This window comes from Apis florea, unplaced genomic scaffold, assembly GCF_048593485.1.
Source record: "Apis florea isolate Af1SG1 unplaced genomic scaffold, ASM4859348v1 contig_3391_pilon, whole genome shotgun sequence".
Taxonomy (NCBI): domain Eukaryota; kingdom Metazoa; phylum Arthropoda; class Insecta; order Hymenoptera; family Apidae; genus Apis; species Apis florea.
In genome coordinates, this window is record NW_028256754.1 from 2984561 (window position 1) to 3006045 (window position 21485).

At 29.0% G+C, this 21485-nt stretch overlaps 2 protein-coding genes across 3 annotated transcripts; one reads left to right on the top strand and one right to left on the bottom strand.

Moving 5' to 3' along the window:
• Window positions 1-113: 113 nt before the first annotated feature.
• On the top strand, window positions 114-7065 carry MED1 (Mediator complex subunit 1). Of its 2 annotated transcripts, XM_012492861.2 has the most exons (9): window positions 114-544; window positions 948-1093; window positions 1160-1293; window positions 1376-1514; window positions 1594-1813; window positions 1905-2130; window positions 2212-2443; window positions 2518-6696; window positions 6857-7065. In XM_012492861.2, exons 1-9 carry the CDS (start codon window positions 514-516, stop codon window positions 6905-6907), a joined length of 5358 nt encoding a protein of 1785 aa, XP_012348315.1. In that variant the 5' UTR covers window positions 114-513; the 3' UTR covers window positions 6908-7065. The 2 variants fall into 2 exon arrangements, with proteins under 2 accessions (XP_012348315.1, XP_003698107.1); XM_003698059.4 differs by having other exon boundaries at window positions 2518-7065.
• Window positions 7066-11526: 4461 nt separating this feature from the next.
• LOC100867825 (sterol O-acyltransferase 1) lies at window positions 11527-19394 on the bottom strand. The gene is made up of 9 exons (XM_003698060.4): window positions 18813-19394; window positions 18387-18460; window positions 18000-18127; window positions 16432-16602; window positions 15886-16034; window positions 15334-15473; window positions 14564-14727; window positions 13457-13730; window positions 11527-12553 (listed from the first exon to the last, which is right to left on the bottom strand). The coding sequence occupies exons 1-9, from the start codon at window positions 18892-18894 to the stop codon at window positions 12134-12136; spliced, it is 1602 nt and encodes a 533-aa protein (XP_003698108.1). The 5' UTR covers window positions 18895-19394; the 3' UTR covers window positions 11527-12133.
• Between the last annotated feature and the right edge of the window lie 2091 nt (window positions 19395-21485).

Below are 21485 nucleotides of genomic sequence, written 5' to 3' on the forward strand. Positions count from 1 at the left end.
TATATAGTTTTGCCATCTATATTAGATATATAACATTATATGAGTATAATTTATAGAAACGTATTTCATATTTTACATAAGTTCTATAAATTTTTTATTTATGTATATATCGTATATATATTAAATTAAACAACAAATTATAACTTTAAAAATATATAATCAACTATTGATTATAAATAATTCTTTATTTAACAAATATTATACATTCTAAGTAATATTAATCTTTGAACTATAGAGGGTGTAAAAGAGTGTCTTGATAAAGTGTTATAAAATTCCCCTTCTTGAGGGATACTATGGATGAAAACGCCTATACGTAGAAACGTATGGCTTCTAAGTATAGTTAGTATATTGTGCGTGAAGGTTAGGAGCAGTTAAGTGACCAAACGTGGGTTAGGTGAAAATAACAGCACCTGTCACAATGTAGTGTATAATAATGTTGTTGTGATATTATAATAATAAACGTATATCTATATACGCATATATTCAACATCCGTGTGATCCACCACGGAATACATGGATGTTGCGAACGGACAAAAGCCCCTCAGTGAGTATAATTTAGAATTTATTTAATATAATTTATATATAACTTTATCTTATTTTAAAATAAATTAAATATTTGAATATTTTGAATAAAATTTATTGAAATCATTTTTAAAAATTCGAACGAATAAAATCTTCGAATGTCGAATAAAATCTTTTTATATATTTACTCGTACATATACAAAAAATTAATTATACCTATAATGACATAACAACATGATTATAGAAATTAGTTCAACTTCATTATTAAAATTTTTAGAAGTTTTTTTTATTAGAAGTTTTATTTAATTCAATATCTATTTTAATATCTTATTTCCAAAGATATTATACATATTGGAGATATTATCCAAAGATAATATATATTACATATTATATATTATATCATCTAATAAATTTTTTTATTATAGGTGGGCAATCTTCTGCCACTGGAAGTTCAGGAATGGATAAAGGAAAAGAGTGGCAGATGGAATTGCTTATGGAAAAATTACGTTCCAAAGCTTCTACATATAAATCCTTGGTGGAGACTGCCAAAAATCTACGAATGGCTATGCTGGTATGTAATTTATAATATATTAATACATATTTCAATAAATATTTATTTTTAAATTATTTTTAATAGGATAAAAGGTTTGCAATTGATAGTGCTGAAAAGAGTCAACTACAAAAATGTTTGGATACTTTACAACATTCCATAAAAGTAACTTCTTTACAATCTATGGTGGAACGTTTAGAGAGTTTAACCAGACAGTTGGGGTAAATATAAATTATTTATTCTAAAAAAAATAAGACAAAATTAGATAACTGACTTAATATTTGTATTATGATTGGGTTACAGCTTAAAGTTTATGATGTCTGGTCCACCAGGTACAGAATTGTTTATTTCCTCAGATATGTTTTTTTTGGAAGTTCTTTTGGAACCAACAGGTGTAGTTAAAGATGTTAAAATTCATCATGAAGGAAAAAATGAACAGCAGGTACAAATTTTTAATTTTCATGAAAAAATCATTTTTTTAAATACATTTTATTATATGATTCTTAATGGAATGTTTACAGAGCTGTGATGTATTGGTGTCTTGTTTATCACGAGGAGATTTTCTTGATTTCACAGTCCAATTAGAAGGTTTAGCTTCAATATATCAATTAAATGCTGACAAAAAGGTAAAATGTAAAGCATTTAGTGCTTTACAATCACTAGAATCTGACTTGGGTATTTTAGCTCAATTGCAAACATTTATAAAAGAACCATTTAACCTTGTTCATAAAAGCCCAGTTGGTTAGTATAAAGCATAATATTTATTTTAAAGCAAAAATTTTAAAAAAATATGAATGCACATGATAATAAAATTTTTTTTTTTTTATTTTAGGAATTCTTGAACGAAGAAGAGGAGGTCATGCGATGAAGTTAACATATTTTGTTTCTCCTTTTGATTTAATAGACCAGGAAAATCGTACCTGTGATGCATTGAGTTCAGAAATAGTTATCAAACGGAAAGTCGGTCATTCCGTTACAGTTTGTATGGAAGGTTCGACTGCTCACAAGTTGCCTACTTCTAGTATCATAACTGTAAATAGAAGTCCTACAGGAAAAAGGTTTATAATTTTTTTTAGAAAAAATATATATTCTATCTAATTTAATTAATAATAATTCAATAAACAATTCATACATTCTAGTACCCCGTCTTATGCTCCGTTAACTGGTACAAATTCGTCGGTATTACCTGCTTGTTTTGTTTTAAAACTCGCTAAAAAAATGCCAATGTGCATGGAACTAGTACGTAGGATACAAAAAGTAACGGAATTGGAATGTGGAGATATATCTGCTCCTCATCCGTTACTTAGTTTAATTATTCAGCATGCTAGTGAAGGACAACTGGATTGCCGCAATAATAGAGGACTTTATGTTGTATGTAAACTAGTTTATATAATAATTAATTATTAATACCTTTTGCTATTTCAAATCTTATCTTTCTGTTACAGACTTTGCCAGATCAACAACATTGTTATTTCATGACGGAGAATAAAAATATGGAGGGTGTGTTAGTTTGTAGCATTCCTTTCACTCATCCAGCGCACGTTCCACAAATTTTGGTATATTTGCGTCAGCAAGCGCTTTTTAATACTTTAATTGCTAGTTGCGTTAGACCTATGGCTCGGCAAGATCCAGAACATGCAACTATATTTGAAGTAAACGCTTTATCGTGGCAACATATATCGGTAAGTTTGGAGCATCCTTTCGAAGAGACTATGGCAACGGCGGAGCTGGATCTGACGGATATTTCCGCATTGAAATGCAAGTTGTATGGCATAAGTATAACAAATACAGAACAGACATCAGATTTGACTGGAAAAGTATTACAAAAGTGTTTAAGTATACCTTTGACAATGAGAATTCTTATGAAATCATGGGAGAGTCGTGATTCTTTAAGTACAATGAACAATTTAAATAGCGGAAATGGAAACTATAATATAAATCTTGGTTCTGGCAAAGATCAGAATAGTCAGAATGGTTCTGGAATGCCTGATTTTACTAATGGAGAAACGAAAATCAAACAGGAACCAGGTTTGAATAATGGAAATGGAACAATGGGAAGGCAACAATCATCGCAACAGCAGCAACAACTACAACAGCAGCCTTTTTTAGATGCCGGAACGGAGAATAGTATCGGTTTTCCGTCTTATTCCGGCCAATCCGATACCACGACTACTGCTATGTTAAATCCATTACAATTGGGAGCTCTGCTTGGACAGGCAAAAAGCTCTATGTCTAATTCGGTGAATGAGCGCACAAAAAAGACACGTAAAAGAAAAACTGCAGATGGTATTTGGCGAAGTCCTAAAAGGAAGGGAGACGAGAGTACTGAAATATTATTGGAAAGTTCTAGTTCCGATTCGACGCCTCTTGGTACACCAACCGGTGGCAGAGAAAATTTAAATGAGACCAGAACATCTACGCCAACCTCAGCTACGAGTTTAACTAGTGGTTTGGATTTTTCTAATTTAGATCCAACCGATATTTTGGGAACAGATAAAAGTTCAGATTACGATATCGACAATGAGAGTGAGATAACAGAAGTGCATGATTTACAAGATGTTGAAGAATTAATTAAACGTGATCGCAAATCAAGAAAGAGAGAGGAGAAAAAGAGCCCGGTTATATTTGAAGAAAACAAGAATCTGGTACCACCATCAGTAAGTATAACGCCAATTTCAAGCAGTAGTTTGGGTCAAACTACGAACTATAACTCTGTACTTACGGGGATGGGTTTGGAAAGGAGGCCAGGCATTGAAATAATACCAATAGCACCACAGACCACTTTACCGAGCTCTATTACTATAACACCGATACCCGCACCGTCGCAGTCGAAAAGTTTGACGGATGAACGTAGAGAACGAAAAAGTTCAAAGGGAAAGTCGACAGAGGATAAGGGAAAATTGGAGAAAAGACGTAAACGTAAGAGAGAGGATAGTCCTATGGGACCACCGCCTGACAAAATACCATCTAAACAGGATCCCTTATCGAAACCAGTGTCGGTGAGCATTAAACCAACTGAATCGCCGCCAAATATGAGCTCAAGGCCATCATCACCTGCAACGACATTACGAAAATTTAGTCCGTCTCCGACGCATACCAGTCCACTCGCTCTCGTAGGTAAGTCCAGTCCTACATTGAAACAGTCAACAAACAAGCCAGTGCAAAGTCCAAAGCACTCTCCGGTCTATAGCAGTAGTCCCAAACATACGCCAGTACCTGCGAGTGTGAGCCCGAAGCATGGCACTTCGTCGCCGAAGCATGGAAGTTCGGCAAGCACTGGTAAACCGAGTATGTCTGCGTTGAAATCCGCAGCAAATTCACCTTCCAGTAAAACGGTTGATTCTGGACAATCAAAGATAAAATCTTCCTCCTCGTCGTCGAGCAAAGACTCCAATCGAGAGAAGGAGAGAAAAACGTCGTCTTTAGCCTTCGGTGGGTCGAGCGGGCATCAAAGTCCGAAAACTAAGTCCTCTAGTGGTAAGTTAAAACAACTGGAATTAATTCCTAGCGGGGAAACGCAGTCCACGATGCCGAGCAGCGGTGGTAGCACACCGCCATCCGGCAATTCGGAACTCGGCAAATCTGCAATCGCTCAACAACAAGCGAGAAACAGAAAGGGCTCGCTAAGCGCTGTGATCGATAAACTGAAGAATGCTCAGCATTGCTCGGATGATGGTAGCAATGGTGGGACAAAATCAGCAACTGGAAGTGGTAATTCGAGTGGTCAGAAAGAGAGAAGCGTTGGAAGCTCCTCGAACAAGACTGCAGAGGGGAAATGTATTAATAAAAATTCATCTATGGATACTAAAAATCCTGCAGAATACATGGTAAAACATAGTTCTGATGGAATGAAAATAACAATTAACAAAACTCGTACAAAAGATTCGAAATCTGGTACAAATCTCAAATTGTCTTCGTCCTCGGCGTCTGTTGCAACTGGGACATCTTCGAGTTCATCGACTTCGTCGACAAATATATCGGGTAATAGTTCGCCTAAAACACACACCGGTTTGAAACCAGGAGTAAGTTCTGGTCCAGCATCAAAGAAACCTCCGACCCAGACATCTCCAAAATTATCTGGATCCTCTTCCTCCAGTTCTGGCAGCAATAGTGGTAGCAAAACAACTCTCTTAGGACAAAAGATGTTATCTGCCTTGAAGTCTATCTCAGGTTCGAATTCCGGAAGTGGTAACGGAACCGGAGGAATCAGTGTTGGTAGTAGCGGCAGTAGCAGCGGATTGCTTTCCAAAAATGTCATGTCCTCCAAATCCTCCTCGAGTTCTCCAAAGACAACGAGTTCTGGCGTAACAGATCTCAGTCGAAATCGCGATAAATCTCGATTGTCGAAGTCCAGCGACAAAAGTATATTTCCTTCAAAGGGAATTGGGGATAGAAAATCAAGTCCATCAGGATTGCGGGAAGAAAGCGAGAGCGAAAGAGCGTTTAAGCTATTGGCTGCTCATGCTTCCATGTCGAATCTATCAAATTTACCCAATTTACCGCCACAATTAGTTGTCGAAGGTCTTATGAAGCAATTGGATACTAAATTTCAAATACCCAAATTGTCCGCTAGAGCTAATGCAGATTCTACCGATAAAAAGTCAGAGAAGCTATCGATGCTTCCCGATAGTGGAAAAACATTGGACAATCTCGCGTCGAAGCAGACGTCGGAACAGGGAAAAATGCAAACGTTATCGAATACGTCGAGTACAACTTCGAAATCATCGTCGGATGATCAATCGAGCCAGGGTAGAAGAGATCATGTACAAACGAAGCCTGACAATCTTTCCATGACAAGCGCAGCCTCGGTAATTAATCTTGGTACGGATAATACCAGTAATATTTTGCTTCCTGCTTTATCTAGTAGCAGCACGCACGATCTCGACATCCCTACGAATCTCTCGATGCAATCAACTGAGAACGAGTCCCGCGAGAAGGAGTCGTCGTTGAATAGGAGTAACACGCAATTTCAGAGTAGCAGCTTAAATTCCACAGGCATTGGTAAAGATGATACTAGTGCCAGTGGTCCTGTAATGGCCGTTCTATCAAAAGGATCTGAAGCTCAGCCTACCAGTAAATCCGTGTACCCTACGATGATGACAACAGGCACCTTAACTAGCGGGAATGGAACGGCGAGCACGAACACCGGTAACGGAGGCACGGAGAGCTTGAATTTGAGCATTAAACCAGTGGACGCCACGATGACAAAGTACAAATCCGACGAGAAGAAGCAACAACAACCGCAGCAACAACAACAATCTCAACCGCCTCAGCAACAACAACAACAATCTCAACAACAATCATCTCAGTCTCAGCAACAATCACAGCAGCAACAATCGCAACCACCGCAAATTCCGTCTTCCGGAGGATCTTCCTCTTCGTCCTCGTTGGGAGCAACGGTGTCCTCGGAGAGTTCGTCAAGCTCAATGAAGGCGACAAGCACAGAGATACTGGCGTCGACGTCCCAAGAGGCTGCTGAGATGCTATTGGATTTTTCCACGCCGAAAGACGTGGCTAAGAGTCTGAATTTCACCAGCATACCCGAGAGAGCGATGACCCAGGCGGCCTCAGTGCGCAGGAACACACCTCCACCTCCACCGCCCGCCTTCCCAGCGAGTCCTTCCGTGAGTGTGCACATCGTGAAAAGTCCTGCACCCTCGCCGAGGGTTATCCCGCCCTCGCCTCACTCCGCCTCGCCGTGCATCACCGACGACGAGCTGATGGACGAGGCGCTGGTGGGTATGGGCAAATGAAGGTTACTGAAACTCTAGATTTAAATTTTAGCCGCGACTGGGACAGGGTGTCCTGAAAGGCTGGCTGACTAGCTGCTGTTGAATTAGCCTGGCCTGCGCTCTGCTGTGCTCCACGTTTCTACCGTTGTTTCTCGAACTTTTATCGTGGTGCACAGCCTGGAATTGTCCTCGAGTTCACTAAACATTGGGAGAAGGAATGGTTTATAGGAAATTTAAAAATAAATTTATGGTTTCATTGTAGTCCCTATGTGATTGGCTCGATCAATAAGGATTTTAAAAATGGGAGTTTGGTTGTTTTACATTGAAGGAAAAATGAAAGGAAGGAGTGATGATAGTGAGATTGCTAGTTTTTTTGCTAAATTTCTTATTTTTGATAGGGATTTGTACTTAAATATTTATGTGAATTCAAAGAATTGTATTCAAAATTGCTGTTAAGTATGTAGTATCTATTTGATATTGATTATTAATATCAATTTGACTGAAAATAATTATTTTAACGATATATCATTTTGATTTAAAGTTATATGAATCATTGTAATTAATCTATTTACGACAAAAGATTGAAAATCTTTTCGCTTGACTCGTGAACAATTTAGATTGTTCTACGATGATAAATATATAAGAATATTTTCTTTGATGCACTATTTAAAAAATATCTTTGTAAATAATTCATATATATATATATATCATAATATAAAATATGTATTTCAATTATGAAAAATTATATTTAAAACTAGCAATTTGTTATTGAAATTTTTCGAATTTTAGGAGAATTTGTACTTTGGAAACATCTTGCAAGTTTTATGTATATTCTTTATGCATGTTTTATGTATTTCGAACAATTCTTGAGGGGGACACCCTGTATGTTGTTGAGATTTTTCACTTCTCCTAAAATATCCTGCCGAATACAAGTGTGGTTTTTGCTCTCGTGATTTATGCGAATCTTCAATAAATTCAATTTTCTTATGCATACATACACATTAAAGAGAAAGAAATCATACAAAAAAAAAAAAAAAAAGAAGAAGAAATAAAAAGAGAAACTCTTTGTAAAGAAACGAAGATTTAAACTGCGTGTATCAAAGTGATTTATTATTATAAATAAAATTCTTGACATCGTGATAGGAGGACTCGAGGCTAGCAGATTGTTTATAGATTTTTAAGAAAGAGAGAGAGAGAGAGAGAGAGAGAGAGAGAGAGCTCGAATGTATGAAAAAGAATGAAAGATATACGAAAGGTCGCGATATGTGAGGAATAATATAGACAAGTACATAACGAGTTATTTTCGATAGAAATCCATATTGGACAATATTTATAAGAGCACCGTGGAATGGGCATATAATATTAAAATTATAAATAAGATATTTCTTAATTAGTATACTTCATATGCTTGGAATTTTTATTGATTAAAAGAACAAACGTTTCAAAAATAAGTTTTACATACTTCGAAATTATAAAGTATTTAAGAAATAGAAAAAGTAGAATCAAATATTATACAGAATAAACCATTCGATCGAAAATTTTATTATTATAAAAATCACAATTTTCCAGATAGAAATTATTCATCTTTTTCTATATTCTATCGTTAAATAAGTTGTTTAAAATTCTTTTAATTTGCTTAAAATATATATGTATCTTTAATTGTTTCTAATCAGAAATTTTCCAAGTTAATAGTGAAGTATACTTTTGGAAATATCGTGGGTATGGGCAAATATCGTTCGACAAAGAGCCAGAGAGAGAGATAGAGGAAATTATACGTATAGCCAATTATCGAGTCCTTTATCTTTACCTTCCTGTTCTTGTACCCGCTCCAATTGTCCCTCCAACAATATTCTTCGGCAGTCCACAACGAAGGAAATCAGTGCTTCGATATCGTAAAAATTATTTCCAATCGATCTTCGCTATTGTGTGAATATTTATTAAAAAAGAAGAAAGAAAAAAGGAAAAAAAAATCGAACGTTCACTAATGCATCGAAAATCAATTATCATGTATCAACAATGAAAAAACTTTATAAAGATTAATTACGAAATATCGTTTAATGTAACTTCTTTTTCACGAAGAAAAAATATTTTAGAATGAATGGGAAGAAAATCATCGAAGCATCGAAGGACACATCGCGATGATAAGGAATATGCTGAGCTTATTGAATATAATGCGAAAAAATTCACAGATATTATTGAAATCTATATTTAATTCGAAAATATCGCAGTGTCCTTAGCGTTTTAGCTGCGTAATGGAAAATTGTGAATCATAAATGGAAGGGAAGAGATAGTAGGAGGGTACTAATAATAAGTGCCAAGTATAGAGGTTAAAAAAAAAAGGAAAAACGAAAATTTTCGAAGATGGAGCTTTAATCCTTTGTCTTCCGTTTTGATGATTTTTACTACCTCCATTCCAATATAGTATTGATCAATTAAGTGGATTAAAAAATTTAAATTAATTTCTGAATCATTAAATCTTTTTAATTCAGATTCAATGTATTTTATATCAATCGTATTGATCTTCTAATCAAATTAATAAGAAACTTTAAATGTATTATTTGAAATGAAGAAATGAAGAATTAAAATCTTCATTAGACTGATTGGTTTTGATCTTGAGAAATAATGATACAATATAGGAATTCAATGGAAAGATAATACAAGTCTATAATTATATTATTTTAAAACATAAAATGTAATATTTATCAAAAGAATTTTTTTATCAATTTTAAAATTTTTAAGAATACAGAATGAAAAAGAATTTAAGAAAAAGATTTAATTATAATACCATAAATATAGAATATAATTTTAATAATTTTATTCGATTGCAATAACTGTGTACATAATTCAATATTTTTAATCTACGTTTTAATTGTTTAAAAGTATATTTATTCATACATTCGCACATTCACATTTTTCTTTCAAATTAAAATATAATATTACTTGTATTATCTTCTTTGATCTTCTTATATATAAATATATAATTATATAAAATTAATAATATTGAATTATTAAATAAATAATCAATTGAAATTATCAATCAAACAATCAAACGTTCAAAATATCGCCAAGTTGGTTAATTCAATTAACAGGCCAATTAACAGCACATATAAAAATAATTTAAGTCTTTTTAAACAATTTGAGTTTCTCAAAGGATTGAAATTCCGATCTTAAGAAAATGAACGCGTTGTCTTTGTACAAATTAGGCAAAAAATGTTTCGGTTTGAAAATCGAATAAATGAGTGACGATGTAATTTATTCGATGTTTAAACCAAAGATTAAGAAGGGAGAACAGACACGGAAGTTATATGAATAAAGTAAACGAGTTATATGTCTGTTGCCGATGATTAAAGAAATATTAGTGAAAAAGAGAGTGTAAGAAAGAGAATAAGATATGATTAAAAAAAAAAAAAGCGAATTAATGTAATGATGATACGATTACGTTCCACGTGTAAATTTCGATGAAAATTATATTTTCGAGCGGGGGTACCGTTGTAGACAATACTTTGATAACAAAAAAGAAAAAAAAAAGACAAAAGGAGAGAGGAAGAAATATGACGAGGATGAAAAAAAAATTTTTCTTCAGCAAGTAAATTGTCCGGTGCTCCCGAGAGAAAAATATGGTTTATTTTTTCAATACTCACGATGGTGTACATAGAACTAAAACGCGTTTACATTGGTGTAAACGGTGCTGTAATAAGAGAAAAAGAAAATATACAAATATGCGATAAATATTGAAATTAATTGAACGAATCGATTCGAACGAAATGTAGAAAAAAAAGAGAAAAAAAGGGATGATGAGAAGTGAAAGAGAGATGCTAATTAGTGATTCTTTGATTATTTTTTATAATTATTTATTTGAACAAAGAATGCATTTTGTTCTCTTTATTAAAAAAGGACATTTTTAATCTTTTACGTTAGATTTGTTTTTCTCTTGAATTGAAGATTTTTTTCGACATCCTTTGAATCAAATATTTTACATTTTAAGATCTGTTAGACTGTGCGTCGGTTGTGAAGAAAACGAAATGGGAAGGTAAATATGTGTAAATAAAAATTATAACATTATAAAATAACATCTGAACTTTGAACGATTGAAATCTTTTTGTCATGCGTTTCCTCGATTTTCGATAGAAACTTCAAGCAAAGTATTAAATATTGTATTATTATTACTTTCTTCTTGAATTTTTTTCATCTGGTTATTAAACTTTTCCCGATTTATGAATCACAACGTTTTCACTTTCCTAAAAATTATGAATTAATGTTATAAAATTGAAAACGTTAATATAATATAAAATCTCAGATATAATGTTATAAATGCACTGCGAAAATGTCTTCTGAAACTTTTGAGAATTTTATGGAATGTAATAATATATATGTTTATTTCTGTATGATACGTATATATAAGAGAAAAACAGAGGGAAAATACAAATCTGTGAAGGAACCTGTGTATAAATGTAACTGTATTAGCGCGTGTATGTACATTTAAGCATCGACCTGTATAGAGAAAAAGAAAAAAAGATATAATTATAAAGTATATAATGATCTTTATGGACGAAACGAGTGTCTTCGAATACACGCTGAATCCTCGAGACACGGTATGTAAGCCTTGATAATAAAGACCATGTCTTTTTGGAAATTGTCATCCGTGTTCTTCGAATTTAACTTAATTATAAATTACTAAAAAAGAAAAAGAAGGAAAAAGAGAGAAGAGTAAATACAAATGGGAAAAGAAATAATAATTGTTTATTTTACTACTTCACGCATCTATACATTGGTACCTGACATAAAAAATTTATATTTCTTATCACTAATTTATATTATTTCTAACTTATTTTTGTAATAATTTTTTTCTATTAATTCTTTAGTTTTTATCGATAAGCCTTTTTAAATTGAATCAGTTAGTGTTTCATAAAATTAATTAACAGAATTGTATAATTATCTTATCTTTCTTAAGACATTTTATTTAAATTTCACAATTCGCTATTTTCCGCTTTTATCTCAGATAATTCGCAATTTTTAATTTACATAGTTTTATATTTTCTTACAGCCAATGAGTATCCTTCTCTATTCAAAATCTTTTATAATTCCTTATCTATTAATTTCCTTATTTATCTATCAGATTAAAACTAAATCGCAAGAATTATTCCAGTCTTTAAACCTCCATATTAATTTCTCTTTTTTTTTTTTTCTTTTTCTTTAGATTTTATACAGTGAATACTTCTCAAATCATTCACCAATAAAGATAATTTAAATTTAAATTGTGATGTTGAAGTATTAAGCCTTGCATTCTGCAGTTTACACAATGTTTACACAAGTTAGCTCTCAATCTTCCTCATTTAAAGATACATGTCCAAGTTCTCGGAATCACGAGATCCCAGAAATCGTCACGAGTCGATGGACAATTAATTCTGGCGAAATACTCCATGCAATACAAGCTGACCAATACTCCATTGCCCACGCTCAGGCTGAACCAGAGAAACACGTTTCCGGCTGATTTTAATACGAATACCACCGTGAGACCGACAACACCGAACAATAACAATAATACGGGATAAAAGAAACGAATGGAGAAGCTGAGGATGTACTCGTGTATGATGGACGAGATGGCGAAGACCATGCAGACGGATAGTGTCTTGTTCCTAGGTGTCAAGATCTCGTACATGTCCTTGTAGATGTAAGTGTACAACCAATCGTGGACAACGATGTTCCAGGTACGATAATAGGCGCTATAGCAGATGGAGTTCCACCAATCCTGTAAATATATGGTATGATATGATTTTTTTTTGATGTTTTGTCACTGTTAGATTTGGATTTTATTTTATCTGATTATTAATTAAATGATAATTCATTACATGTTCAATATTTTGTTTAATATTTTAAACAATTTCATTTCAATGTTCAGGTTTGATTATTATGAACGTAGAGTCCTTGAATCGATAAAGATTTCATGGAATGGAAAGAAAGTTGTGATAGATTGAAAGGAACGATGATGAAATATGTAACTATAGACTTGGATTAATGACTCGGTGTATTGTAATTTGGATGACTTAGCTCTTGAAAAATTTCTTTTATGAGATTTTAGAAGCGTGTTTTTCATGTTTTGGAATTTGAAGGATTCGATGATTTTTGCAGAATGTGATGAGGTAATTTTATAGATATGATGTATGAAAATGGATAAAATTTTGATTGTATAGAATGTTGATGCTATTAACGTTTATAAGATAGATATGATGTGGATTTAAATGGATAAATATTTAATTTTGAGTGCAGAGCGTAGATGCATCAACATGTATATAATTTATTAAGAAAATTTAAGCGATTTACTTGTATAATTTTGAATAAGAGAAAAATTTTGATATAAAGTTTGTATTGAAAATTTCTATATTTTTGTTTATAAAATTAAAATTAATCAATTTTTTGGTTTAAATTTATAAATATTTTTCATATTATTTTATATAAAATATTGAATAGAATATCTTTTCTTTTAATTAATTGTATATATATATATATATATATATATATATATATATATATATATATAATTAAATTAAATATAAAGAAAAAAAAAATCATGAATGAAATTAGATTTTAATAGAAAAATCTCTATGTTTCAAAATTAAAACAAATTGCTTAAATTAAACTCAAACTTACTTACTTTATAAAACATTTTGTCGGCAAATCGCAATAGTTCAGCGAAAGCATTCATCCAACAGTGCAAAAGAAGATAAAAGCCGCAGAGAAACATAAGAATTCCGGGCAACATCGAGCCAAGAATATTAAGTGTGAGTGTTCCCAACTCAACCGGTTGTTTCCCAAATTCTCGGTAATTTGGATATAACAAACGTTCGTAGAGAAGCGCCACGAAAAAGATAATTGTTAATACTTCAACGAAATTGGTCAGGACAATGTTCCATCGAATCTTTTTCGCTCTAAACAGTACAAATAATCATTTACAATTTATTTTTTTGGTTGAATTTCAAAATTATTATTACAGTATTTTTACATTGAAAGTGACAATTCAAAAATATTAATTTCTTTTCAAAATTCTAAAAACAAATTTTAAATATAATATATATTTTGTCAAATTACATTTTAAAAATTTTTTAATTAATAATAATGATATTTCTGACATGATTTAATATTATATATAATATCATGTAATAAAATAAATAATAATTAAAACATTTTTTGATATTATTATCATAAAATATCTTTTAATATTTTGAATTTTTATCTTAAAAGGAAATTCATATATAATGAAAGTAATAAGATACATCTCTTGATACTTATTAAAACCATCAATTATTACATGTTTGAAACATTGATAACATGATGATAATAATTATCAGTATAGTACATATGTATCATTTGATATTTAAACAGGAGAAAAACATTTAATGATATAAATAATTCTTTCTAATAAGCTTGAGTAATCCTATATATTTCTTTATCATTATTTGTGTCTTGATTTGATTTGTTATCTTAAAAGAAAAGAATTAAAAAATTATTTTATTTGAGTACATGTTCATTGAAATGTTTCTATTAGAAAAAGAAAGAGAAATATTCATTATAAATATTTTTGTTTTAAGAAGATTATTAGTTTTTTTTTTTAATTTTAATTGAATGAATATTCAAAAGAAATGTATATTTCATTATAGATTTTATGAAGTATAATATATATCTTTTTTCTAGACAATTCTTTAATTTAATTTAAGTAAGTTCTAATAATTATTTAATAATAATATTATATTTTTGAACTTACCTAGGATATCTGTCTTGATAAATCAGCGTTGGCACAAACAGGAAATAAAGATATTGAGAAAAATCAGGTAGCCGTGGCGTTGATGTATCTGTATGAGGTTTGTATGATAAGAATCTTGGTGCAACACTCCTCACAAAGGCATGAGTTTTCATCACTAATCGAATCTAATAAATGTAAAAAAAAAAAAAAAAAAAAAAAAATACATTTTTTTGTTTTTAATTTATGTTGTTAAAATTAATTATTCAAAGTTTTTTGCGAAGTTTGCATCTAATGATGAAAAAATTTTTATAATTTGATCTCGCTTTATGAAAGAAGATTTCTTGGATATAGATCAAAATGAAATAGTTTAAAAGTTGAAAAAGTTTCAGACTTAAATTGTTAATTTTTTTTGTTGTTTAAGTTTTCAGTACAATTAATAAAGTTAATAGAACTTTTAACTTTTAACTTTTTAACTTTCAAAAGTACAATAATAATCCTCATTCGATGAAGAGGATTTTTATTTCTTATTTCAAAATATATGATGAATTAAAATAAAAAGTTCATTTTTAATCAGCTTACTGTTCAAATATTAGATCTTCTATTACTATTTATTTTATTTAGTGTAAATATGATTTAAAAAAATAATATTTAAAAAATCAAAATGAAAAATCAGATCAACAAAAATTTCTAATGGTAAATAAAATTAATGGTAAATTATTTTACTAAAATAACGAGAATAGATCAAATTTTAAATAAATTATTGAATACATATTAAACATTAAAATATTTACTTGCTCCATAAGAATGATCATGCTAGACGCCAATGGCAAGTCATTATCGAGTACAGCTCTGGTAGGAAGTATGAAGAACAAGGTCTGATAAAGAACAATGCCTGCCAGCCATCCATAATCCCATATTTTTCTGGTAAATGCTACAAAATTGAATATTAAGTTACATTTTTACTGAATTAATAATAAAAAATTTTTTGTTCATGTTCCATATTAGAAAAGTTGTTACGGAATATTTTATCACGGTTTTTATCAATGAAGAAAATTGCTACTCTTTAATAAGTTTAATTATTTCTTAAATTTATTAAATAAAAAAAAATAGAAAATGAAGAAAACAAATGTAATTTTAATATTTTTAATAATTAATTATGATATTTCAATTTATAAAATATTTCTAAAATTTAGGCACTATATTTCTAAAATTTAACAGTTCCTTGTTTTTTGAATAATAAGTTTTAGTGAAAACACCATCTGTAGAATCATGTTTTGAATTTTATTTGAATTGCATTTGATTGTATGTTTGCTTCAAAAAGAAGTGAATCGAAATTGACATACACTTAGGCGAATACTGAAGACGACGAGTAGCCCAACAATAGAAAGCAGCATAAACTCCCAGAACTGAAATTTTCATAAGGGACCAAACATATAGTACTACTGGAAATTTGGCAAAGCCAGCTCGTACTGTGTCTATACCAAGATTAGGTCTAAAAAAGAATTATACTGGTATTAATCAATTATTTTTATTATTTTATTTCAAGATATTATTCATCCTAATCAAAATTCGAAGCTTTTTTTTAACTCTAAACTATTCAAAATTCTAATTTTTTTGACTTTTTTTTTATTAATAATAGTATATTAATTTTAGGTCCACTGTTTTAAATTTTTCAAATTTTTTTAAATTGATTCTTAAAAGATTTCTTTAAGAATGAAATATTGAAATACCAATTAAAATAGGATATTATATATATTCAAGGATATTATAATTTTTCTATAATTATTTTTTAAATAATGATTTTATAGATTTTTTGAATAATTTGTAAAATTTATCAGAAAATAATGATATAAATTGTAAAAGATAGAATGCAGTACTTGTGTACTTACGAGCCCGTGTGTCGAATATCGTATACGGCTGTGTGTATTAAAAGAATTATCAATGTTGCTACGAAAAGATTATAAAGTGTTCGAATATGTTTGATTTCGTACAAATCAGTCAATAAAGAATTTCTTTGAAGAAATTGCTTGGTGGGCAAAGTATTTTCTCTCGTTGATTTTCTGCAAAAGAATTATTAGTACATACAATTAATTTATTTGTAATAAAAATATCAATAATATGAATTAATCAGTATAGATAATATATTATTTTTATTTTATTAATTATTGTTTATTTTTATTCATAATCAAATAATTTATGTTAAATCAAAATGGGAATATAGAATAATGCGAAAAGAAAAGAAAAATATAAATCGATAACTCTTAACAACAGCTTTAAGAATTTCAGTACATGTGCACCTAAATTCAATATACATACATCACTTTTTATCATTTTCATGATGACATATAAGGATAAAAAATTATGATAACATAAAAGAATGTTATTTAATCTTTCATCTCTTAATTTTGCCCACTTATCTATATTTGAAGTTTAAAGTTCTCTTATCGTTTAAATATTTTATTAATATATGAATTTTCTAAGAGAATATTTATTTGTATATTATTTATCGAGCATTTCGATCATATTACAAATACAATATTTTAAATTTATTTTTTCACAAGTTCATTATATTTTTACATAATCATATTTTCATATTTTTAATTTTTCAATTTTATTAACTTAAAAATTTCTTAAAATAAATACATGTGTTTATTTTATCTTGATGAAATTTTCAATTAAATATCTAGTTTCTTTCCATATTAAAAATTTTATTCGATTATCTATATTTACATAAATGATTTTATCATGAAATATAAAATTTATTATTAAATATTGGCAATTTATGTTAGTTTTCTTTCCATTTTTTTATTCTTCGATATTATTTTTCATATTTTTGGTATAATGTTATTTTTTTTTGTATGTATATTGTATACAAACATAACTGGTAAAAGTAAATGTTTGTTCAATCGGGTCAAAGCGGTTAAGTACTCGTGTACTGAATGGTCTTGAAACTAGATTTGTTTCACAGCCAAACGTTCATGTGGATTACTCATGCAAAAATTATTGCCTAACTTTTTTCAGAGAAATTATTACACTACTTCTTTTTTACCATTATGTGAATAATGTTCTTTCTCACTAATGTTATATATTTTAAATATTTAAATGAAACTAAAATTAAAAAAAAAATTCTATTTTTGAAACATGAAATTAATTTTTCACATTTAAGAAATTGAATTTTTAAATATTTTATCAAGAATTTTGAATCAATATTTCTTTTTTTCTTTGACTTTAATTATATTTGTGTTCGCATCAAATATAATAAATTATTTTAATTAATAAAAGAAAAAAAAAATTCGAAATAAATTATGTTTGATTATGAATATACTTTTGAGAGACAAATTTGAAATAACATATAGTAAAAGTATACAGTAAAAAAATTACAATTAGCATATTATATAGTGTAAATTGATAATAATATGAGAATAACACCAAGGTTTAAAAGCGATTATATAATTACGTTCTGTTAGAGTATTTATCCGAGTCAACCAGATCTTTCAACTCATTCGAAGCGATTCTGTTTGCTACTTCCGATACCATATCATTCATTCGATTATTGACAAGCTCTAAAATGTCTTGCCTGATTTCCTGTGGAAAAAAATAATAATATTCTATATTTATTTATCATTTATTTAGTCTACAGTATTAAATAGTCGATCAATTCATACGAATAACGTTTCTAATTGATACTTTAACACTTTTACAGCAATCATTTTATATTTTAGATCAAGAGATGATTGAATGATAATAATAATTTACGAATTTAAAAATTCAAAAATTCAATATTCTAAATTATTGCTATAAATAATACAAAACTTATTATAAATAATAATTTGTTTTTTCACACCTGCATCTGTCCTTGCAATTCACTGAAGATAATGTCACGCATCAAATTTTTCTTGGGCTTGGCAGTCTCCATCTCTGTAAACACAATTTTTATTTTTCATCATTTTAATCATATTGATTAGATTCATCTATATTAGATTCATTATCAAAATATAATTGTCTTGTATACTTCAGGAAGAAAAATTTTATATTTACAATAATATACGAGATTAAATATCTCATTAAATGATATAATATCTTAATTAACCTGCCTCTTAACAAATATTTCTTTACAAACAGATTCATCCTAATAAAAATTATGAAATAATATTTTCTTTTCTCTATCATGAATTTTCGATCACTTTTATAAAATTTAAGGAACATCTTCTAAGTACGATATCCTTTTTTAAGAACAATAATATCGATATCAATTCAATTTAGCACGTACCTTGTTTCTTCACATCCTTCACATTTTCGCTCGGATTCTTATTCAAAACGTGTTGTTCCACGGTCACGGTTCGTTGTTCCATTTTTTCCTTTTTAAATCTTTTATTCAACCATTTATCATCTCACATTTATTCAATCTTTTCATATACGAAGAAATCTCAATCGCAAAATATACCATCGGCAGGAATTCATTCATTCATAAAATATTAATATAATTTATTCGAACAGATATCACGAAATCTTATATTCAACACGAAAAATCTCCAATAAATAAAATTTATTGAATTATACACTGAACATTTTTTACTTGTTTCTTAAAATCGATTCGAAAATGATGAAGAAAATTTATAAAAAAATTGTTTAATTTTTAATTATCGATGAAAATGAATCTTCGATTATTGGAATCGATTATAGACTAACTTTAACTTAAATTCAAAAACGAGTCGATTTAAAAGATAGGGGAAAGAACGTTTACGCTGTGCGAGGCGCGAACTGCTACTGAACCATCCGACCGGATCGAGAAGAGTATTAGAAACAGGCCGAGTCGTTTCAATGCTTATCGAATTTTTCAGTTGATCGCGCCGCGGTAGTCACCCGCGTTTCTTTCGTTCAGAGTCTCGTCCTTTGGTACATGCAAGTGCACGCGTACTCATGACTCGTTTCCATGTTACCGTCTCCCCTGATTAAGTAATTGCAACAGCGGTTTGCGGCTCGATTGAACTTTTGCTGAATTTATCGCGTTCGTGGCACGAACAACGTTGAGATGCGAAGATGTGCAATTGAATTTACAGATTTCAACATATTGTTGGAAATTTTGAACTTAGAGAGATTAAGAAAGTTCGTTCAAGAATTTTCGAATGTCGTAACTATTTTCGTAATTCGGAAATTATATAAAAAATTTTGAATGAATTAGTGATGATTTTGAATTTAGGAGACTTACTTTTAATTTTAATTGGTATGATTTTGATATATAAAGAAAATGGTGGAAATATAAAAATGAAATTGTTATTGGTTGACTTTTGTCTTAATTCATTTCTAATAAAAATCTTAATTATTATCTCTATTAAATTTTACATAATAATCTTACGTATTATAATAAAAATATAAAAAATTATATAAATAAACTATATATGAATTTTATTAATGCTACGAATACAAAGTATCGAATAATTTTTTTATAATTGCAAGTTCAAAATACTTAAATATTTAATTATTAATTCATGTAATTTTTTACAAACTTAATTCATGAATCATAAAATATTTATTTATGAAATTATTAGAAATATATTTGCATAAATATAGAAATTTTGAATCATTAATAATTTTTCTTTTATAATTTAAATCAATAATAAGCAAATATCTCAATACTTATGAATGAGAGTGTATTACGTACATTTTATAATAGTTTATTAGTATGACGATGTTGTTCTTGGAAATGAATTAGTCAGACTAGAATCGACATTATTAAATTAACAACAAGTTTTGTTTCAAATAATTTTTTCAAATAAAATTTTAATTTTATTTTTTATTTTCTAGATTACTTTATATTAAGTAATATTATAATTTATATAATAGTATATTTGAAAGATAAATTATTTTAATATTTATCATTTTATTTGATACTTATTTGTTTACTCGATTTCATTATAAAAATATATCTTTTTTTCTGTGGTAACTATTAAGATTCATTTCTGTAATATTAGATTTATTGCGTATTAATTTAAACTTCAATTCATATAATATTACTAATTACTGACTACTAGGATTGTTTTTTCGTTTTATTTGAAGATTTTGAATAATAAATAAATGAAATAAAATCATTATTTGGAATAACTTTTATTTATTGGTATTTGCTCATTCATTGAGAAGTATCATTTTTATTGTTCTTTGTTTCCTTTTGTGAAAGGAGAATGTAAGTTTTCTGCGAAAGAGAAACTTATTGTTAGGAAGTTTTAAAACAGATAAATTATTGTTGTCATAAAAGAGTCAGAATTTTTAAATTATGTTTCCAGGAAAAATAAAGAAACCAGTTGTAATAAATAACATTATAAAAAATGATCTTTATAAACAGAATTATTTAAAAATAATTTTATTTAAAAAGAATAACTGAGAATTTTACAAAAATTAATTACTAAAATAATTATTTTTCACTTCATCCAAAACAGAATCTTTTTTTATTTATACACAGATACTTCTAACTATAATTATAATAATATTATTTCAACAATATATTATAACAATATTATTGATTAATTCAATGCATTGAAATGAACATATTTATACGATATTACCATAAATATCATTTTGATATAGTGGCAGTATAACAGTTCATGATTCGAAGATTAATTTCATGAATAAACAGATTGTAAAATTGCACAATAATGTTTTTGAACGAACATGTTAAGATATTTTATATTAAATGAAAAGTATCGAAAAATATTGTAACGTTGAAAATGTGTGTATGTCAAATTTGACTTCTTATATATTTATCAAGAATTGGATTTTATATAATTTCCGATATCATTAATAATATGTTCTACTTATTATTAACTTCAATATACATTTGACTTAGGTTAAAGATCATATAGATCAAATAGTTATATTATAATGTTTACAAAGTATAATCATGGATTGGAATCGCTTATTATATTTAATGCAATTCTCTTGAATCAAA

Excerpts from the sequence above, each read along its gene's own strand:
- MED1 (XM_003698059.4), top strand. The coding sequence starts at position 514 with ATGGATGTTGCGAACGGACAAAAGCCCCTCA. Across the intron at positions 1,294-1,375 it reads AGTTTAACCAGACAGTTGGG|CTTAAAGTTTATGATGTCTG; the intron begins GTAAATATAAAT and ends ATTGGGTTACAG. Across the intron at positions 2,131-2,211 it reads AGAAGTCCTACAGGAAAAAG|TACCCCGTCTTATGCTCCGT; the intron begins GTTTATAATTTT and ends CATACATTCTAG.
- LOC100867825 (XM_003698060.4), bottom strand. The coding sequence starts at position 18,894 with ATGGAACAACGAACCGTGACCGTGGAACAACACGTTTTGAATAAGAAT. Across the intron at positions 16,603-17,999 it reads GATAAATACTCTAACAGAAC|AAAATCAACGAGAGAAAATA; the intron begins GTAATTATATAA and ends ATTCTTTTGCAG. Across the intron at positions 14,728-15,333 it reads TGATCATTCTTATGGAGCAA|ATTCGATTAGTGATGAAAAC; the intron begins GTAAATATTTTA and ends TACATTTATTAG.